Source organism: Mustela erminea, chromosome X (assembly GCF_009829155.1).
Source record: "Mustela erminea isolate mMusErm1 chromosome X, mMusErm1.Pri, whole genome shotgun sequence".
Lineage (NCBI taxonomy): Eukaryota > Metazoa > Chordata > Mammalia > Carnivora > Mustelidae > Mustela > Mustela erminea.
This window is the reverse complement of record NC_045635.1, coordinates 54,412,728-54,434,395: the sequence shown is the minus strand read 5'-3', so window position 1 is coordinate 54,434,395 and position 21,668 is coordinate 54,412,728. Positions and strand designations below refer to the sequence as shown.

General features: G+C 39.5%; 1 protein-coding gene across 1 annotated transcript in view; it reads right to left on the bottom strand.

Annotated features, from left to right (window-relative positions):
- The window catches only part of LOC116583382 (hephaestin), a 133,717-nt gene that overhangs the window by 42,951 nt on the left and 69,098 nt on the right, over positions 1-21,668 (bottom strand). Inside the window, exons 13-15 of the mRNA XM_032331479.1 lie at positions 4,168-4,381; positions 1,845-1,984; positions 828-959 (exon numbers count right to left, since the gene is read on the bottom strand). Coding sequence (XP_032187370.1) covers positions 828-959; positions 1,845-1,984; positions 4,168-4,381 — 486 coding nt within the window. The remainder of the gene's footprint in view (positions 1-827; positions 960-1,844; positions 1,985-4,167; positions 4,382-21,668) is intronic.

Genomic DNA, 21,668 nt, shown 5'->3' with positions numbered 1-21,668 from the left:
ATAATCACCTATTTTTAAAGTAGGAACATGTATTATTTCCAACTGCATTCATAATTTCTAAAATTGTCTCTTTACCAACTAGGCTACCAGTAAGCATTTATTCAATGAATAAATGTGTAGAAGACAATTCAGTCAAGAACATGTCCACCCTACATTTTAGTATTAAGAACTTAGTATATGACCAGGTTTAAAATTTAATCTATAATAAGAAGATAATAACCTTCTCAATGACTGAGGTTAAGGATCAGTTTGTGGTCTGGGACAGGTCACTATCTAGCCATGATTAGAAACAGACTATAGGGGCGCCTGTGTGGCTCAGTGGGTTAAGCCTCTGCCTTCAGCTCAGGTCATGATCTCAGAGTCCTGGGATCGAGCCCCGCATCGGGCTCTCTGCTCAACGGGGAGCCTGCTTCCCCCTCTCTCTCTGCCTGCCTCTCTGGCTGCTTGTGATCTCTCTCTCTCTGTCAAATAAATAAATAAAATCTTTAAAAAAATTAAAAAAAGAAACAGACTATAGCCAAGGTTAACTTCAGATCTAGAGAAGGTTACATGCTCAGTCTACATCCAGGCTTAAGTTCAGTACAAGGCTTCATGTGTGACCAGTATTAAGGATGTCTGGCTGAACTAAAGACCTAAGATATGTACCCTGTTCTGAGATAAAAAATTAATACCTCACAGAGATAAATTAAGGTTGTGTGCCCTGGTTAATATTCTTATTTAAGTTCTCAAAGAGCAATGAGAAAAAAAAAAAAAAAAAGATCAAGCCAAGGGCATGAAACAGAGGTTCTACACGACCTTTTTCCCTTCAACTATGTGTTCCCACTCACCAGGTGCAGCAGCCAGTGGCCATCCAGTGCTAGATTCTAGCACTCCATGGGCATGAACAGAGTAGGGACGGCTGGCGTTATTCTTGAACACCACAGTTAAGATATCACCAACCTCTCCTTTCAGAAGTGGACCTAATATATGCAAAAGCAGAGAAAGTCACATTAGTGGAGTAGTGGAACAGGGATACTAAAGGCATTGATGAAAAGGACATACATATGGGGATCCCTAGAATTAGGTGTTTCAGTCATTAGAATTAAAATCATAACTGGTTCATTTTTTTTTTTTTTTTAGTTCAGAAGCCCTTACACAGACAATGGCACCTACAGGATGAGGGTACTTCAATAAGAAGACTGTACCTCTACTTATCTCTATTTTCCCAGACCAAATTTCTATCTATTATCTATTATCTATTTTCTATTATCTATCTATCTATCTATCTATCTATCTATCTATCATCTATCTATCATCTTTCTCTATCTATCTATCATCATCTATCTATCATCTATGTAATTTCATAGGGATCTAGATAATTAGGACTCTATGGAATCACTATCAGTAAGGACTAAGAGTTTGGCACAGAGTAAACAAACAAACAAACAAACAAACACTGTTGGGTCCCTTCAAGGGCCAATAGCTTTCTTCTATGTGAGGACAAGAATAAAGAAACTAACTGGCCCTTAATTAATAATTAAACTGGGGAGCAAGGATAATAATGATTCCCTGTACATCATTTTTCTTACTCTTTGATATTCTTAACTTCCCTTGCCTTTAGTATTTTTAAAACATGTATAACTGTCAGAGATCCCTAGGGATATTCCTGGAAAAATATGGCTCATGTTGCATAGAATTCATAAATCTCTCCACTTTGGTTGCTTATTTTTTATGGCTGATTTAAAAATTATGACTATTGTTCCATTTACCATAAGGAGAAACTAATAGAAAGAAATAAAGAGGCCTTCCTGATATGACGTAGCCTTCCTAGAAGCACCTATAGATCCTAGGAGGAGCTAACTTACCTAATATTCCCAAGTGTTCCTCTGATCCAGTCCGTGGCCGAGGGATCTTAAATGTAGCATCAGTGTATTCTCTGAATACAGCTTTCTTGTATCTGGAACCCAGGAGCCCATTCTGGTTACTCAGAAAGATGTGACCATAACTAGAGGAATCCAAAGAGTGGTATTAGCACCTGGCCTTGACCCCTTATTTTCAGGTATGAGAAAGCTAAGTCACACCCAACATCATATCACAGACAGAAGAAAGAGAAGACATATTCTTTCTAATGTCAGATTTCCCGCATTGGGGGAATATATATGTTTCCTTATTTATCATAATCTAGATTATAATTTGTAATATAATTTCTATGACAAGAACAATGGAAAAAGAATCAGAAGCTCTGGGTTTTAGCTCTCGTCTCCGTTGGATGTCTCAGTTGGAATTATTTTGACAAACAGACAAGTTATAGGATGGAAGGAGAGCACTAACTGCTGCTGCTGCTGGAGAGCAAGGAATAGGAAGAGTTAAGAAGTAAATGGAATTTTACAGACTCCCCCTTATGGGATGCTTTCCTGTTTACAAATAACCGTATTTTTTTAATCATTTGAGATTTCCAGTAGAATAATGAGATAGGTAGAAGTAGAACCAGTAGTCCAGAAGTGACAGAACTTATCTTCATTGATACCATCAGATAGAAAGGGAGCTAGAACTTGGATACAACTCTGCTGCTTCTTCCTTATTTCCTTCTAATCAAGTTCTTTCACTTTATTAATTTATTGATTTATTTAAATTCAATTAGCCAACATATTGCACACCCTTAGTTTCAGAGGTAGAGTTCAATAATTCATCATATACCACATCACTTTAAAGATATGCAAACTAAGTACCAGGTAAGAAAAGTCACTTTCTCTATGTTTCAGAACAAGTTAGCAAGAAGATTTTATTTGTTTATTTATTTTGTTCTATTTTGTTAACATGTAATGTATTATTTGCTTCAGGGGGTACAGGTCTGTGAATCATCAGTCTTACACAATTCACAGCACTCACCATAGCACATACCCTCCCTGATTCCACAACCCAACCACCTTATCACTCCCACCCCACACCCCAGCAATCCTTAGTTTGTTTCCTGAGATTAAGCGTCTCTTATGGTTTTTCTCCCTCCCCGGTCCCATCCTGTTTCACTTTTTTCCCCTCCCTTCCCCCCACTACCCTCAACACTTTAACAAACAACAACTGACAAAGAAAACAGGAATTGCTAAAGAGTTGTGAGGGCACCAAAAATAATTATAGTGGAAATTGCTAAACTATACTTCAGTTTCTGTTCTCCTCACCTTCCTTTTTAGCAGTAGAATCACCTAGATTTTAGCTGAATTCATGACCAGATAACCATGGATGACAGATTACATTTTCCAGGCTTTATTTTTTAGTACAGTTGACATACAAAGTTGCATTAGCTTCATATATACAACACAATGATTGGATAAATATATACATTAGTGCCATATTCACAACTATAGCTACCATTTGCCTCAGTACATCTCTATTACAAAATCATTGGTTATATTACTTATGATGTGCCTTTATTCTGTGACTTATTTATTGTATTACTGGAAGCTTGTATATCCTACTCCACTTCATTTATTTTTCCCAACCCTCCAACCTCTCCAAGTCCCAGACTTTCTTGCAGCTACGTATGGCCACATTAGTAAGTTCAGAATAATGGGTTATGAAAGAAAGTGATGTATACAACTTTTATGTCATTACCTTACAGATACTGCTGCTTTCCCTGGACTGCTTTCACCCTTGTATGATTGCTGGAAAGGACTATAAGTAATATAGACATCTTAGTTTCAGAGATAAAAGAAAGTATTATGGGTGACTAGTTTACCTACTGGCCATGGGCTTCTTATATTTATACTATTAAGAAATAAAATTCTACTCACACTACTCTATGTTGGAATTTTTCTGCTGTGCATCTTCGCTGTACCTTAGTGACATTTTGTCAAGTGACAGGTAAGCTTGGGGTGTTCAGTCCTTTGAGTAAGACCTCTATAATATTTAAATTATGTTGTAGGCACTATAAGCAACTAAAGGAAAAGAGTAAAAGATCAAGAGCAGGAAGATATGGGCAAAGTCTTTTACTTCAGACCCATCGGTATAGTACTATAGAAGAAGCACTGAGTTCCAGCTTATCAACATCTTAGTACCTGTTCCAGATTTGCTGGTATCTTATTAGGTTACTTTAGATAACTGTTTCCTTTTCTCAGTACTTCAGTATCTTCTTTATCTGTAAAATGGTCCAGAGTCTCTGAAAGTGTGATCTCTTATTTTCTGAAACCTTACCTTTCCTCCTCAGACTGATTGTGCCATTCCAGTTCCCAGCTCCTGTCAGGACAATAGTCCCACTCCACCTCTTCTGCCATGATGTAGTAGATTCTTGCAGCCTGGTACCGTTGGTGATCATCAGCTTGATGAACAGGACACTGGGAGACATTATAGACTGCTTTCATCCCCGATTCTCTATGGCTGCCTGCCTGGCAGTAAATTTCAAACATCCCTAAGGAAGAAACAGAGGGAAAAACCTGAATGTGAATATACCTGTGTAGTCCCTGGGGGATTTTCTGCCTCTTTCTAGGCATAGGGTAGAGTGTGGGTAGTTTTATTAAAAATGTATCTTCCCTGTGATCCTGCAATTGAATTACTGGCTATTTACCCCAAAGATACAGATGTAGTGAAAAGAAGGGCCATCTGTACTCCAATGTTCATAGCATCAATGGCCCCAGTCGCCAAACTGTGGAAAAAACCAAGATGCCCTTCAATGGACAAATGGATAAAGAAGATGTGGTCCATATATACTATGGAGTACTATGCCTCCATCATAAAAGATGAATACCCAACTTTTGTATCAACATGGATGGGACTGGACGAGATTTTGCTGAGTCAGGCAGAGAGAGTGAGTTAACATACAGTTTGCTTATTTGTGGAGCATAAGGAATAACACAGAGGACATGGGGAGATGGAAAGGAGAAGGGAGTTTGGGGAAATTGGAGGGAGAGTTGAACCATAAGAGACTGTGGGCTCTGACGAACTAACTGAAGGGGGTGGGAGGTTGGGTGAGTCTAGAGGTGGGTATTGTGGAGGGCACGTATTGCACAGAGCACTGGGTGTGGTGAATAAACAATGAATTATGAAGCACTGAAAAGAAATTTAAAAACAAATATTTTTTTTTTTTTTTTTTGTGGAAAGAACCAAGATGCCCTTCAATGGACAAATGGATAAGGAAGATGTGGTCCATATACACTATGGAGTATTATGCCTCCATCAGAAAGGACAAAGACCCAACTTTTGTAGCAACATGGATGGTACTGGAAGGGATTATGCTGAGTGAAATAAGTCAAGCAGAGAGAGTCAATTATCATATGATTTCACTTATTTGTGGAGCATAACAAATAGCATGGAGGACATGGGGAGATAGAGAGGAGAAGGGAGTTGGGGGAAATTGGAAGGGGAGGTGAACCATGAGAGAATATGGACTCTGAAAAACAATCTGAGGGTTTTGAAGGGGCAGGGGGTGGGAGGTCGGGGTACCAGGTGGTGGGTATTATAGAGGGCACGGATTGCATGGAGCACTGGGTGTGGTGCAAAAATAGTGAATACTGTTATGCTGAAAATAAAAAATAAATTTTAAAAAAAAGTATAAAAATAAAAGGGTGTAGGTAGTTTCAGATAAGTTTCTTCTATGCTTTGGATAAAAGAATATTATAACATTATCGAGAGCAGTGAGCACAGATGTTAACACCTCTGGCTCCAATGCTGCACTCCTTAGGTTTAAAATTAAACTCTGCCACAAGGATGGCTTTCCCAGGCTTATCACTGAAAGTTCCATATCCCTGTGGAAATTGCTCAGTTCTGAGCAAACTGGGATAGTTGGTCACCCAACCCTGACACTTGTTAGCTATTTAATCTTGAAGTAATTTTTAAGCCTCTGTATGTTTCAGTTCCCTCATGGTACAATGGGGATCAAATATTTTACTTATCTCACTGGGTTGTTTTAGAATGAAATAAAATAATATGCACATGTTGCTTAGCGTATTGCATAGTAAAAAATATATGAAGCTATTAATAAGTAAATAAAACTACAATAATCATTATTCAAAAAAATTCATTGGCCCATTAAAAACAAAAACAAAACAAAACAAAAAAACCTTCTTGACTACTGGGATGCTTATATCAGAGGACTTCCCCCTCACCCGGGTGTGCCAATATTCATTGTTTATGTACCACACCCAGTGCTCCATGCAATATGTGCCCTCCTTAATACCCACCACCAGGCTTACCCATCCCCCAACCCCTTCCCCTCGAAAAACCTCTGTTTCTCAGAGGTTTGTGATCATCAGCTGTCATAGTTCTCTCATAGTTCATCTTCCCCTCCAAATTCCTCCAATTCACTTTCCCTTTCCTTTTCCTACTGTCCGCCATGTTATTCCTTATGTTCCAAAAGCAAGTGAAACCATGTGATAATTGACTTTCTCTGCTTGATTTATTTCACTCAGCATAATCTCCTCCAGTCCCATCCATGTTGATGCAAAAGTTGGGCATTCATCCTTTCTGATGGCTGATATAATATTCTATTATATCAGAGGGCTTTGGAATAACATTCCCTCAGTTTTTACAATAAAATATTTGGATATATGTTTTAAAAATCACTGTTGTAGAGCTGCCTAGAGCTGATATCAAGTCCCGGGTTTTTATGTCAAGGACATTAAGGCTCACAGAGTGTTGATCAGGAGAACCTGACTTTCTTAGAACATTTGTTTTCATCATTCCTTCATTTGCTGCCCACTGCCTATCCCATCACTACAAACTTATTTCCCCTGGCTTTTAAAGGCCTCTATGAGCTATCTCCAAACTATGGCTCAGTCCCAAATTCAACCAGTGATCCAACTAAATTTGTTCCTGAATTCCCTTATCACATATCTCATTTCTATCTTGGAATTTTCACTCATGTTGTTGCTCCCTTTCTGAAATGCACCTGCCCATCATTCCCACAAATATTTATGAGACCTCACTCATTCTCCAAGATCAAATTCATGTTTCCTCTCTTCCAGAAACCTCTCCATGGCTATTCTGGCTCACACCAACCTCTTCATTCTTGGCCTCTTTACTCTTGACACACTTTACATCTAAACCACATGATTAAACACTAAGTGCTCCTTTCTTCACAAAACATTTTTTTTCCACTAGTTTATAGACTTCTTGAAAGAATCTACTCTTTTTTTCCACAACTACTTCCACTCTTCTATTTATCATACCCTTCCACATCTATCCCATCAGTAAATCCTATTGGCTTTTCCTCCCAAATTATCCTTCCATTTTCACTCTCTCCCCTAGTCAAAACCACCATTGTCTCTCACATGGAAACTTCAACAGTCTCCCAACTTTCTTCTCTGCTTCTTCCCCTTCTCTCTTCAACCATTCCTCACACAGGATTCGAGGCCCTCTTGAACAAATATGATCCAGAGCACATTGCTCCCTTGCTTCAAATACTTCATTCATACTCAGAATGCAAACCAAGCTCCTAACTACGGTCTACAAGACACCACATAATATGAATCTCACCAACCTATTTCATGTTAATCTTTTTCTTAGCTTACTACAATACAACCCTACTGATCTTTCACTCTGACCCTTGAAAGGCCATTCTTTTTTCCACCTTTGGACATTGGCATGTCCTTGTCCCTCTGTTTTAAATATTCTTCTTAGAAATCTTTATATCACTCCTTCCTCTTCATTATTTAGGTCTCAGTGTAAATATCACATTCTTCGAGAGGCCTTCCATGAATATCTTCTCTAAAGTAATGCCCCTACAATTTTATCACAACACTATATTTTATTAACTTAATGATATATATCACAATCTAAAATTATCTTATTGCTTTATGTATGTGTTTTGACGTTTATTGTGGATCTTCCCAGATTAAGATGTTTATTGTGATTCTTCCCAGAGTAAGAATCATTCTGTTTTTTCATCCTTCTTCCCCAGTCTTAACACATAGAAGGTGTGCAATAAATATGCTTTGAGTGAATGCATGTGTGTGCAAATGAGTGGTTGCATATGTGGCCCAAAACTCGAGCTCAGTGATTGGTATGGAGAAGAAAGCCCAATGAAAGCTGTCGGGGATGAGAACAAAAAGAAGACATTCTGGGAAGCTGTGAGCCTTTGTAATAGTTAGCACATCCTCTAAATTTTCTCATATGAACATTATTATCCAAGCTACTCTTTAAATATTCTTCTGTTTTTGGAATCTGTGTTTCCTCCTAACTTTTTGACAAATTCTTTTCTGTTTCCTTATTTTGGCTTTTATTCTCCCTTTTACCTCCTAAATATTGATTTCTGCTTTAAGTTTTCTTTCCTATAACATCATGTCTTGTGGACTCGAACTATGAGAACACTCAAAACCACTAGCCTGGACTTCTTCTCCAACCTCTACATTTCTACCCATAACTACCAACTGTGAAAGCCACACCACCTGAACTACACCAGGAAGTTAAAAGTTGACATGCCCTAAAATGAATACTTGCTACCCAAACCTTACTATCCTTCCCTGTTTCTGTACTTGCTCATTTGGTTAATGGTTGCCACTATATACATAGTACGCAAGCTGGAAACTTCAGGCATCATTTTCTTGCTCAGCCCCTCATCAAAGTTCCATAATTTCTTTCTCAAATATTCCTTAACTCTACCCCTTCTGTCCATCCTTATTGTTTCCACCCATTGGCAGGCTCTCATCAGATCTTGAAACAGCTTCCTAGTTTTCCTCCTCTTAAGACTTATTTCTCATTATTCCTCCACAGGGATGCTGTTAGCATTTTGCTTGGGATTATTCTTCACTGTTTATGAGTGCCTTAAATATTGATGAAAGTTTTATCATTTCTGACTCCCACTATCTCAATAATAGTATCATCTCCTCCATACCCCAATCACTGTGACAACTAAAAGTATCTTCACACATTTCCAAACAACTTTTAGCATACCACCTTGAGTTGAGGGTCACTTAATAAAATAAGTTTGTATAACTTCTTCAAGAAGATGCTGATTCCAAGTCTGTCTATAAGCTTCCTACTAACTATAATATTGCTATCTTCTTTGGGCAGATGCTGCATCCAAATCACTGCCTACAATAACATTTCTTCACCACCCATCCCCTATCTGTGCCTGATGACAGTTTACTCCCTCAAATGATCAGTTTGAGTGCCTGATTCTCTAGGAAAGCTTTACTACACAAGTCAAGCAGAGTTTGTTATAGTTTCGTGTGTGTTACTATAGCTCCTGGAAAGATCATATCATATCCCTTTCACACTAACTGTGAGCTGCCTAGTTCATCCTCACATCCTTAGTATCTAGATCAATAAGTGGAAGAAAATGGATATTTATTATGTTTTGTGAAAATGTTATTGTAAAATAAAGGAAAAACAAAAAAATAGGAATAAAAAGGAAGGAAAAACAGAGGAAGACAGAGGAGGAAAGAAAAGATACAGAGTGAAGCAAAAGAAAAAATAAAACAGGGGAAAGGGAAAAAAATAAAAAGAGAGAAATAGAGACAAATAAAGAAATAAAGAGGGAAATGGAGAAAAAGGAAAGCCAAAAAAGAGGGGAAAATCAAAGGAAGAAATAAAAGGGGAAAAAGAAGAAAAGTGAGGGGAAGGAAGGAAAAGATAAAAAGAAAAGAAGGAAGACTAGAAAGAAGATGGAAGACTGGAAGAAGAAAATGAAAAAGAAGAAAAGACAAAAAGTAAGATGGAGATAAAATAGAAGGAAAAAGGAAATAATGATCAGAAATAAGAAATGAGAAAAAAAAGAGATAAGAAAAAGAAAAGATTATGAGAGAGGAAGAGGAAAAATGAGAGAGGGGAGGAAAAAGGAGCAGTGAAAGAAAAAATTTTAAAGGGTGTGGGGAAGAGGGGAATAATGCATAAAGAAAGCTCCAATAGTGAAAGAAAGGAAAGGTCCTTTATCAATCTTGGATTTCAACTCTTAGTCTGTAGGGTCATTTCTGAATATCTCCTTCTATTCTGTAGGTTTCCTCTTTGTTTTGTTGACTTGTTTCCTTTGCTGTGGAGAAGATTTTTGATCTTGACGAAGTCCCCAAAGTTCATTTTCACTTTTGTTTCCTTAGCCTTTGGAGACGTGTCTTCAAAGAAGTTGCTATGGCCAATGTCGAAGAGGTTAGTGCCTATGTTTTCCTCCAGGATTTTGATGGATTCCTGCCATACATTGAGGTCATTCATTCATTTAGAATTTATCCTTGTGTATGGTGTAAGAGAATGACCAAGTTTGATTGTTCTCTACATAGCTGTCCAATTTTCCCAGCATCATTTTTTGAAGAAACTGTCTTTTTTCCACTGGATATTTTTTATTGCTTTGTCAAAAATTATTTGAGCATAAAGTTGACGACCCATATCAGAGCTCTCTACTTTGATCCATTGGTCTTTGTGTCTGTTTCTGTGCCAGTACCATGCTGTCTTGGTGATCACAGTTTGTAATCAAGCTTGAAATCAGGCAACGTGATGCCCCCAGAACTGTTTTTCTTTTTCAAAATTTACTTGGTGATTTGGGGTCTTTTCACAATTGACACTATAGACAAAGGGCTGAAATCCAAGATCTATAAAGAACTTCTCAAACCCAACACCCAGACACCAGATAATCATGTCAAAAAATGGGCAGAAGACATGAACATGTGTCTTCCTCTCCAAAGAAGACATACACATGTCTAACAGACACATGAAAAATGGTAAATCATCATTAGCCATCAGGGAAATTAAAATCAAACCACATTGAGATACTACCTTGCACCAGATAGAATGACAAAGTTTGTTTCCAAGGCAGGAAACAACAAATGTTGGAGAAGATGTGGAGCTCGGGGATCCCTCTTACACTTTGATGCTAATGAAAGTTGGTGCAGCCACTTTGGAAAACATTGCAGAGGTTCCTCAAAATATTTTTTTAAAAGCTACCCAATGACCCTGCAATAGCACTACTGGGTATTTATACCAAAGATACAGATGTAATGAAAAGAAAGGCCACCTTATACCAATTAAAATGGCCAAAATTAACAAGACACTAAACAACATATGTTGGAGAGGATGTGGAGAAAGGGGAACTCTCTTACACTGTTGGTGGGAATGCAAATTGTTGCAGACACTTTGGAAAACTTAAAATAGATGAACATTTTTTCATGTGTCTGATAGCCACTTGTATGTCTTCATTGGAGAAGTGTTTGTCCATATCTTCTGCCCATTTTTTTGATATGATTATTTGTTTTGTGTGTGTTCAGTTTGAGGAGTTCTTTATAGATCCTGGATATCAACATTTTGTCTGTACTGTCATTTGCAAATATCTTCTCCCATTCCGTGGGTTGCCTCTTTGTTTTCTTGACTGTTTCCTTTGCTGTGCAGAAGCTTTTGATTTTGATGAAGTCCCAGAAGTTTATTTTGGTTTTGTTTCCTTTGCCTTTGGAGACATATCTTTTTTTTTTTTTTTAAAGATTTTATTTATTTATTTGAGAGAGAGACAGTGAGAGAGAGCATGAGCGAGGAGAAGGTCAGAGGGAGAAGCAGACTCCCCATGGAGCTGGGAGCCTGATGCGGGACTCGATCCCGGGACTCCGGGATCATGACCTGAGCCAAAGGCAGTCGTCCAACCAACTGAGCCACCCAGGCGCCTTTGGAGACATATCTTGAAAGAAGTTGCTGTGGCTGATATCGAAGAGATTACTGCTTATGTTCTCCTCTAGGATTCTGATGGACTCCTATCTCACGTTGAGGTCTTTTATCCAATTTGAGTTTATCTTTGTGTATGGTGTAAGAGAATGGTTGAGTTTAATTCTTCTACATATAGCTGTCCAGTTTTCCCAGCACCATTTATTGAAGAGACTGTCTTTTTTCCACTGTATATCTTTTCCTGTTTTGTCAAAGATTATTTGACCATAGAGTTGAGGGTCCATATCTGGGCTCTCTACTATGTTCCACTGGTCTATGTGTCTGTTTCTATGCCAGTACCATGCTGTCTTGGTGATCACAGCTTTTAGTAAAGCTTGAAATCAGGTAACGTGATGCCCCTGTTTTATTTTTATTTTTTTCAGCATTTCCTTAGCGATTCAGGGTCTCTTCTGATTCCATACAAATTTTTGGATTATTTGCTCCAGCTTTTTGAAGAATTCCGGTGGAATTTTGATTGGAATGGCATTAAAAGTATAGATTACTCTAGGCAGTATAGACATTTTAACAATGTTTATTCTTCTGATCCAAGAGCATGGAATGGTCTTCCATCTTTTTTTGTCTTTTTCAATTTCTTTCATGAGTGTTCTGTAGTTCCTCGAGTACAGATCCTTTACCCCTTTGGTTAGGTTTATTCCCAGGTATCTTATGGTTCTTGGTGCTAGAGTAAATGGAATTAATTCTCTAATTTCCCTTTCTGTATTTTCATTGTTAGTGTATAAGAAAGTCACTGATTTCTGTACATTGAATTGTATCCTGCCACGTTACTGAATTGCTGTATGAGTTCTAGTAGTTTGGGGGTGAAGTCTTTTGGGTTTTCCATATAAAGAATCATGTCATCTGCGAATAGAGAGAGTTTGATTTCTTCATTGCCAATTTGGATACCTTTTATTTCTCTTCGTTGTCTGATTGCTGTTGCTAGGACTTCTAATACTATGGTGAACAAGAGTGGTGAGAGTGGGAATCCTTGTCGTGTTTCTGATCTCAAAGGGAATGCTGCAAGCTTTTTCCCATTGAGGATATTTGCTGTGGGTCTTTCATAGATAGATTTGATGAAGTTCAGGAATGTTCCCTCTATCCCTATACTTTGAAGCGTTTTAATCAGGAACGGATGCTGGATTTTGTCAAATACTTTTTCTGCATCAATTGAGAGGACCATGTGGTTCTTCTCTCTTCTCTTATTAATTTGTTCTATCACATTGATTGATTTGCAAATGTTGAACCATCCTTGTAGCCCAGGAATGAATCCCACTTGGTCATGGTGGATAATATTTTTAATGTGCTGTTGGATCTTGTTTGCTAGGATCTTGTTGAGAATCTTAGCATCCATATTCATCAGTGATTTTGGTCTTTTTGGTAGGATCGTTGTTCATCATCACTAGCCATCAGGGAGATTCAAATTAAAACCACATTGAGATATCACCTTACACCAGTTAGAAGGGCCAAAATTAGCAAGACAGGAAACAACATGTGTTGGAAGGGATGTGGAGAAAGGGGAACCCTCTTGCACTGTTGGTGGGAATGTAAGTTGGTGCAGCCTCTTTGGAGAACAGTGTGGATATTCCTCAAGAAATTAAAAATAGAACTTCTCTATGACCCTGCAATTGCACTCCTGGGTATTTACTCCAAAGATACAGATGTAGTGAAAAGAAGTGCCATCTGTACCCCAATGTTTATAGCAGCAATCGCCACGGTTGCCAAACCATTGAAAGAACCAAGATGGCCTTCAACAGACGAATGCATAAGGAAGATATGGTCCATATACACTATGGAGTATTATGCCTCCATCAGAAAGGATGAATACCCAACTTTTGTAGCAACATGGATGGGACTGGAGGAGGTTATGCTGAGTGAAATAAGTCAAGCAGAGAGAGTCAATTATCATATGGTTTCACTTATTTGTGGAGCATAACAAATAGCATGGTGTACATGGGGAGTTAGGAGAAGGGAGTTGGGGGAAATTGGAAGGGGAGGTGAACCATGAGAGACTATGGACTCTGAAAAACAATCTGAGGGGTTTTAAGTGGTGGGGTGGGTGGGAGGTTTGGGGAACCAGGTGGTGGGTATGGGTGGCAGTGGGTATGTATGGTGGTGGGATTGCATGGAGTACTGGGTGTTGTACAAAAACAATGAATACTGTTATGCTGAAAATAAATAAAAAATAAATTTAAAAAAATTAAAAATTTAAAATAGAGCTACCCTATGACCTGGCAATTATACTACTGGGTATTTACCCCCAAAGATACAGATGAAGTGAAAAGAAGGCCTATATGTACCCCAATGTTCATAGCAACAATGTCCACAATAGCCAAAGTGTGGAAAGAGCCAAGATGCCCTTCAACAGGTGAATAGATAAAGAAAATGTTGTCCAGATATACAATGGTTACTCAGCCATCAGAAAGAATGAATACCTAACTTTTGCATCAATAAGGATGGGACTGGAGGAGATTATTCTAAGTGAAATAGGCCAAGCAAAGAACATCATTTATCATATGGTTTCACTTACTTGTGGAACATAATAAATAATGTGGAGGACATTAGGAGAAGAAAAGGAAAGTGAATTGGGGGAAATCAGAGGGGGAGAGAAACCATAAGAGACAGTGAACTCTGAGTAACAAACTGAGGGTTTTAGAGGAGAGGGGGATGGGGGGATGGGTGAGCCTGGTGGTGGGCGTGTATTGCATAGAGCACTGGGTGTGGTGCATAAACAATGAATCTTGGAACACTGCATCAAAAACCAATGATTATTTTGTGGTAACTAACATAACACAATATTAAAAAAAGAAAGGAAATAGATGCTGAAGGACTAGGGCAATTATAAATAATATTTTTTTCTCTTTGGTGTTGAGAACTCTAACATGAATTTGATGGAAAATAAGACATTACAAGCCCTAGCTTTGTATCTGCGAATTTTACTATCTATTAAAATTCTAGTGTCATTAGTTCTATTGGAAGACCTGAGGTACATAAGATAATATTTTTAAATACAATCGTTCATTTCTATTAAGTGTAATATAAACTTACTAAAATTTAAAACAAAGCAAAAGGAGGATAAAAAGCCACCAATAAACCCAATAAACCCACAGGACTCAAACATTCTTGACACTTTGCTGCATTATTTTCTGGTCATTTTTGTTTCCAATTTTTTGAACATAACTGTAAGCATCCAGTACACAAAGTGCTGAATACTCCTGGTGAGGTTTTTAAGTCATCTGCAAAGCTGCTTAATTACATATGTGTATTTACCCAAATAACTTTTACATGATAAAATGTTAGACATAGATGGAATCTAAAGAAACACTCTACTCAGGGGTAGGGGGCAAGATGGAGGAGAAGGAGGAGGCACTGTTTCAACTGGTCCCCTAAAGTGAGCAGATTATCTACCAAAGAACTCTGATCACCCATGAAATTAGCCTGAGATTAGAATTATACATTTCTGGATCTCTATGGGGAGAGAAGACACCAGCGGACAGGTTAAAGCAGAGTGGGAACATTGGACTGATATTGGAAGATAAACAAAAGGGGGATAGAACTACCAGAAGCGACCCATTGGAAAGTAATACCCCAATATGAGAGTGCCATGTGATTGGGGACCAGCATTAACTCAGAGTCTGGTTAAAAGCACTCAAAAAGAGCAAAAGATCTTAAGGGGAAATTGGTGGAATTGGGCAGTTAGGGACAGGGGCTTAAGTCCACGGGCCCAGGACAGCCACCACTGGCACTGTGCCAGAGAGAGTGCCATGAAGAAGCCAGGCCTTGGTCCCTGAGCCACCGGCACTGAGAGCATCTGGGTGACAGCACACGTGAGAGAGTCTAGTGTGGATGCCAGCTGGTGCTCTCTAGAACCACAGCCTTTTGCACTTTGCACACATGCTGTGCAACAGGGGTCTGAGTCGCTCCACACCCTCCCCTGAGAGAAGTCCATGCAGGCACTAGCTGGTGCTCTGTAGGGACAGCGAGAGTCTGAACACTCCCAGCCCAGGCCAGGGTGAAAATCTCCGCATGCTGTCTTTGGTTGGAAACTCTCTGGTGGTCTGGACCTGCCCATACAGCCACAGAAGAGGCAGCCACTGGAAGCCAGCTCCCTGGACTAGTACTTCTTGTGGTTTTGGTAGCACTAGGGTACAAGTGGGAGCTCCTGAGACCCCTGAGACTGTGGTTGGGGTCATGCTTTGCTGGTGGGAGGTGGCAGAGGGGGAGTTTATGTGCTCTGGAGCACCTAGAGGAAAACAGTCTGAGGCTTCTTTCTGAGATGGAGGTCCAGGTGCAGTTTGCTTTCCTCTTAACCTCAGAAGAACCGCCAAAAGCACCAAGGGGAGGAAAAAGAAAAAAAAAAAAAAAAAACCTCCAGAGGGGGGAGACAAGATGGCAGGGAAGTAGGAGGAGGCGCCCTTTCAACCTGTACCCTAAAGTGAGCTGATTACCTTCCAAAGAACTCTAATCACCCACGAAATCAGCCTGAGATCACTACCGGAGCAGAAGACGCCAGTGGGCAGGTAAAGCAGAGTGGGATAGTAGGACTGATATCAGAAGATAAACAAAAGGGGGAGGGAGCCACCAGAGGCGACCCATTGGAAAGTAATATCCCAATATGAGAGTGCCCTGCATCTGGGGACCAGCATTAACTCTGGAGTCTGGTAGAAAGCACTCAAAAAGAGCAAAGGATCAGCGGGGGAAAATCGCGGGAATCCGGGTGTTAGGGTCATGGGCTTAAGTCCCCGGACCCAGGACAGCCACCTCTGGAGCAGAGCCCAAGAGAGTGCGGCAGAGAAGCCAGGTCTTGGTCCCTGAACCACCAGCATGCCTGAGAGCACGTGGCGCCCGGCTCCAGTGAGGGGCTGGGAGCCTCCTCAGCCAACAGAAGCATAGCCTTTTTGCAGTCCCCATGCGAGTGCCCTGCGGTGCCATCAGAGTCCGAGTCCTGTCCCGCACCCTCCCCTGAGAGGTGCGCACAGGCGCCAGCCCGGTGCTCTCAGACCCAGAAAGACCAGGCACTCCCAGCCTGGGCCAGCGGAAAAATCTCAGTGTGCAATTGATGTTTGGCACTTCTCTGGCAGTCTGGAGCTGCTGTGGTTTTGGGTAAAAGCAAAAAATCCTGAGTCCCCAGGCACCGCGACTGGGAACCTGCTCTGCCAGCTGCCAAGGGAGGATTTATTTGGGCTCTGCAGCCAGACTGAGGCTTCTCTCTGAGAGGGAGTTCAGGGTGCAGTTTGTTTTCCTCTAAACCTACAAAAACCATCAAAAGCAGTCAAGGCGAGAGAGAAAAACAAAAGTGAACAAATATAAAGCCTCCAGAGAACAAAAGCCTGAAAAAACGGTTTCCTCAGAGCCCACCCCTTTGAAGGGGGTGGGAGGACTTAACTCAGAGAACATCATTGACTGAAAACCCACGTGGCAGGCCCCTCCCCCAGAAAACCAACCAGGAAAGGAAAAAAAAAAAAAAAAAAGAGACGACAAGAGAACAACCACCACTACTCCATAGGACAATTTTTATTATTAATTCGTTCCCACTATTCTGGCTCATTTTTTATATAGATAATTTTTATTATTATATACATAATTTTTTAACCTATTTACTGTCACAGTGAGATGTCCAGTACATCAAATTCCATAATAACCTTCTAACCTGAACTTTTTGATACATACACCTGTGTTTTCCTTTTACATTTCTATTTTTTAAATTTCTTTATTTTTTAATTTTAGTTTAGTCTAGTTTATTCCTTTTTTTAATTTTTATTTTCTAATATTCATATAGAGTTAAACTTCAAGGTAATCCCCTTTCCCCAATCAATGCCACCCCTATAGGTAAACCAAATCCTAATCCCCCTTTATCTTAGGAAAGTTGAGTCCATTAACAAAGATATCAAGATACATGCAAGAAGAATCAAAACAACCTTCCTCACCCACACTGAGAATTTACAACCACTCTACCATCTTTTTCTTCCACCAGTATTTCTGTGTTTTTGTATTTGTCCTGATAGCATATCAATCTTACACTCAGGGTTCTTTTTGATGAGGTTCTTCCTATATTTGCATATATATAAATTTTTTTCTCTTGTTATATACTTTTATCAGTCCTTTTGTTTACCTGGTTTTGTTTATATACTTTATAAATCTTACCTTAGGGCCCATTTGGGCTCAACCTTCTCTTTTATCTCAACTTTCGTTCCTGTCTCTCTCCCTCTCTCTTTTTTTCTATTCCTTTTCTTTTTCCTCTCATTTGGGTGGGGAACCCTGGTTGCTCAGAAGTGTTCCAGGGTGCACCTTGACTGCACCACAGTCAATACATCCAGCTACACCCGTTCAGCCATCTCTCACCTAAATGACTAGGAGGAGGAATGCCCAACAGAAGAAAAATACAGAGGATGGACCTTCTGCAACAGAGCTAACAGCTATCAACATAGACAATATGTCATAAAGAGAATTCAGGCTAACAATAGCTAGGTTGGAGAAAGCCATGAGTGACAAAATGGAAATGATTAGGGCCAAACTGAAAACGACCAGAGATCATGTTTTCAATATTAGGGAAGAGCTGAAAGCTACCAGGGATGAGCTTCACAATGCTCTCAATGAGTTCCAATCTAATCTAAATTCCCTCAATGCTAGAGTAACTGAGATAGAAGATAGAAGTAGTGATCTGGAGGACAAACAGATAGAAAGAAAGGATCAGGAGGAATCCTGGAGCAAACAGCTTAGAAGCCACGAAAACAGATTAAGGGAAATAAATAATGCCATGAAATGTTCCAACATCAGAATTATTGGAATCCCTGAAGGGGAGGAGAAAGAAAGAAGTCTAGAAGATAGAGTGGAACAAGTTCTTCATGAAAATTTTCCGAATCTCGTGAATGGAACCAGCATTCATGTACTAGAGGCCAAAAGGGTTCCCCCCAAGATTACAGATTCTCAAAAGTCCTCGAGGCACCTAATAGTAAGAATGAAGAATTATGATTGTAGGCAGAACCTCTTGAAAGCAGCTAGGACAAAGAAGATCCTTATGTACAGAGGAAAGCCCATGAGAATAACGTCAGACCTGTCCACAGAGATCTGGCAAGCCAGAAAGGGCTGGCAAGATATATTCAGGGCACTGAATGAGAAGAACATGCAGCCAAGAATACTTTATCCAGCAAGACTGACATTCAAAATGGATGGAGAGATAAAAAGTTTCCAAGACTGGCAAGGCTTAAAAGACTATGCAACCACCAAGTCGATACTGCAGGAAATATTAAGGGAGGTTCTATAAAAGAGGAAAAAGCCCAAGAATAGCATTGAACAGAAATATAGAGACAATCTACAGAAAGACTTCAAAGGTAACACTATGTCAATTAAAACGTATCTATCAATAATCACCCTCAATGTGAATGGCCTAAATGCGCCCATAAAATGGCACAGGGTTGCAGACTGGATAAAACAACAGGACCCATCCATATGTTGTCTACAAGAGACCAATTTTGAACCTAAAGATACACCCAGATTGAAAGTGAAGGGATGGAGAAGCATCTTTCATGCCAATGGGCCTCAAAAGAAGGCTGGGGTAGTGATTCTCATATCAAATACATTAGATTTTAAAGACTGTAGTGAGAGATACTGAAGGACACTACATTATTCTTAAAGGGACTATCCACCAAGATGATCTAACAATTGTAAATATCTATGCCCCCAATATGGGAGCAGCCAATTACATAAGAAAACTGTTAATCAAGATAAAGAGTCATATTGATATGAATACACTAATCCTTGGAGATCTTAACACGCCTCTCTCAGAAATAGACAGATCGTTGAAGCTGAAAATCAATAAAGAAACAAGAGCATTGAATGACACATTGGACCAGATGGACCTCATAGATAAATACAGAACATTCCACCCTAAAACAACAGAATACTCATTCTTCTCAAGTGCACATGGAACCTTCTCCAGAATAGACCACATACTGGGTCACAAATCAGGACTCACCCGATACCAAAAGACTGAGATTATTCCCTGCACATTCTCAGATCACAATGCTTTGAAACTGGAGCTCAATCACAAGGAAAAGTTAAGAAGGAACTCAAACATTTGTGCTAAAGACCACCTTGCTTAAGAATGCTTGGATCAACCAGGAGATCAAAGAAGAACTGAAACAATTCATGGAATCCAATGACAATGAAGACACTTCGATCCCAAACCTATGGGATACAGCAAAGGTGGTCCTAAGGGGGAAATACATAGCCATGCAATCATCCCTCAAAAAAATTGAAAAATCCAGAACACAGCAGCTGTCTATACACCTTAAAGAACTGGAGAAACAACAACAAATCAAACCAACTCTACACATAAAAAGGGAAATAATCAAGATTAGAGCTGAGATCAATGAGGTAGAAACCAGAGATACAGTACAACGTATCAATGAAACTAGAAGCTGGTTTTTTGAAAGAATCAATAAGATTGATAAACCATTGACCACACTAATCCAAAAGAAAAGAGAGAAAGTTCAAATTCATAAAATTATGAATGAAAAGGGAGAGATCACAATGAACACCAAGGAAGTAGAAACAATCATCAGAAGTTATTATCAACAGTTATATGCCAATAAGCTAAGCAACCGAGATGAAATGGATGCATTCCTGGAAAACTATAAACTACAAAAATTGAACCAGGAAGAAATTGACAACCTGAATAGACTAATATCTAGTAACGAGATTGAAGCAGTGATCAAAAACCTCCCAAAAAACAAGAGCCCAGGACCAGATGGATTCCCTGGGGAATTCTTCCAAACTTTCAAAGAAGAAATAACACCTCTTCTCCTGAAGCTGTTTCAAAAAATTGAAGCAGAAAGAACACTTCCTGACTCTTTCTATGAAGCCAGCATTACCCTGATCCCCAAACCAGGCAAAGACCCTACCAAAAAGGAGAATTTCAGACCAATATCACTGATGAATATGGATGCTAAGATTCTCAACAAGATCCTAGCAAACAGGATCCAACAGGACATTAAAAAGATTATCCACCATGACCAGATGGGATTCATCCCTGGGCTACAAGGATGGTTCAACATTTGCAAATCAATCAATGTGATAGAACAAATTAATAATGGAAGAGAGAAGAACCACATGGTCCTCTCAATTGATGCAGAAAAAGCATTTGAAAAATCCAGCATCTCTTCCTGATTAAAATGCTTCAAAGTATAGGGATAGAGGGAACATTCCTGAACTTTATCAAATCTATCTATGAAAGACCCACAGCAAATATCATCTTCAATGGGAAAAAGCTTACAGCCTTCCTGTTGAGATCAGGAACAAGACAAGGATGCCCACTCTCACCACTCAAGTTTTCGCTTTTGCTGAACCAAGATGCCCTTCAACAGACGAATGGATAAGGAAGATGTGGTCCATATACACTATGGAGTATTATGCCTCCATCAGAAAGGACGAATACCCAACTTTTGTAGCAACATGAACGGGACTGGAAGAGCTTATACTGAGTGAAATAAGTCAAGCAGAGAGAGTCAATTATCATATGATTTCACTTATTTGTGGAGCATAACAAATAGCATGGAGGACAAGGGGAGATAGAGAGGAGAAGGGATTTGGGGGAAATTGGAAGGGGGAGGTGAACCATGAGAGACTATGGACTCTGAAAAACAATCTGAGGGTTTTGAAGGGGCGGGGGGGGGTGGAAGGTTGGGGTACCAGGTGGTGGATAATATAGAAGGCACAATTGCATGGAGCACTGGGTGTGGTGCAAAAATAATGAATACTGTTATGCTGAAAATAAAAAATAAATTTTAAAAAAAATGAAAAAAAAACCTCTCCAGAGAACAAAAGCCTGAAAAACCGGTTTCCTCAGAGCCCACCCCCTTTATAGTGGGCAGGAGGACTCAACTCTAGCAAGACTGCCTGAAAAACAATGTGGCAGGCCCCTCCCCAAGAAAGAGAGCAAAAAACAAACAAACAAACAAAGAAGAGGACAACAACCACAGGGTCTGCATAAAGCTGTAAAACCGCAGTATCAGAAGAAAAGAAGATATGAATCTTCCAGTATGCCCCAAAGTCCTGTATACTTCATAGATTCAACTTTTATTTTTAATTTG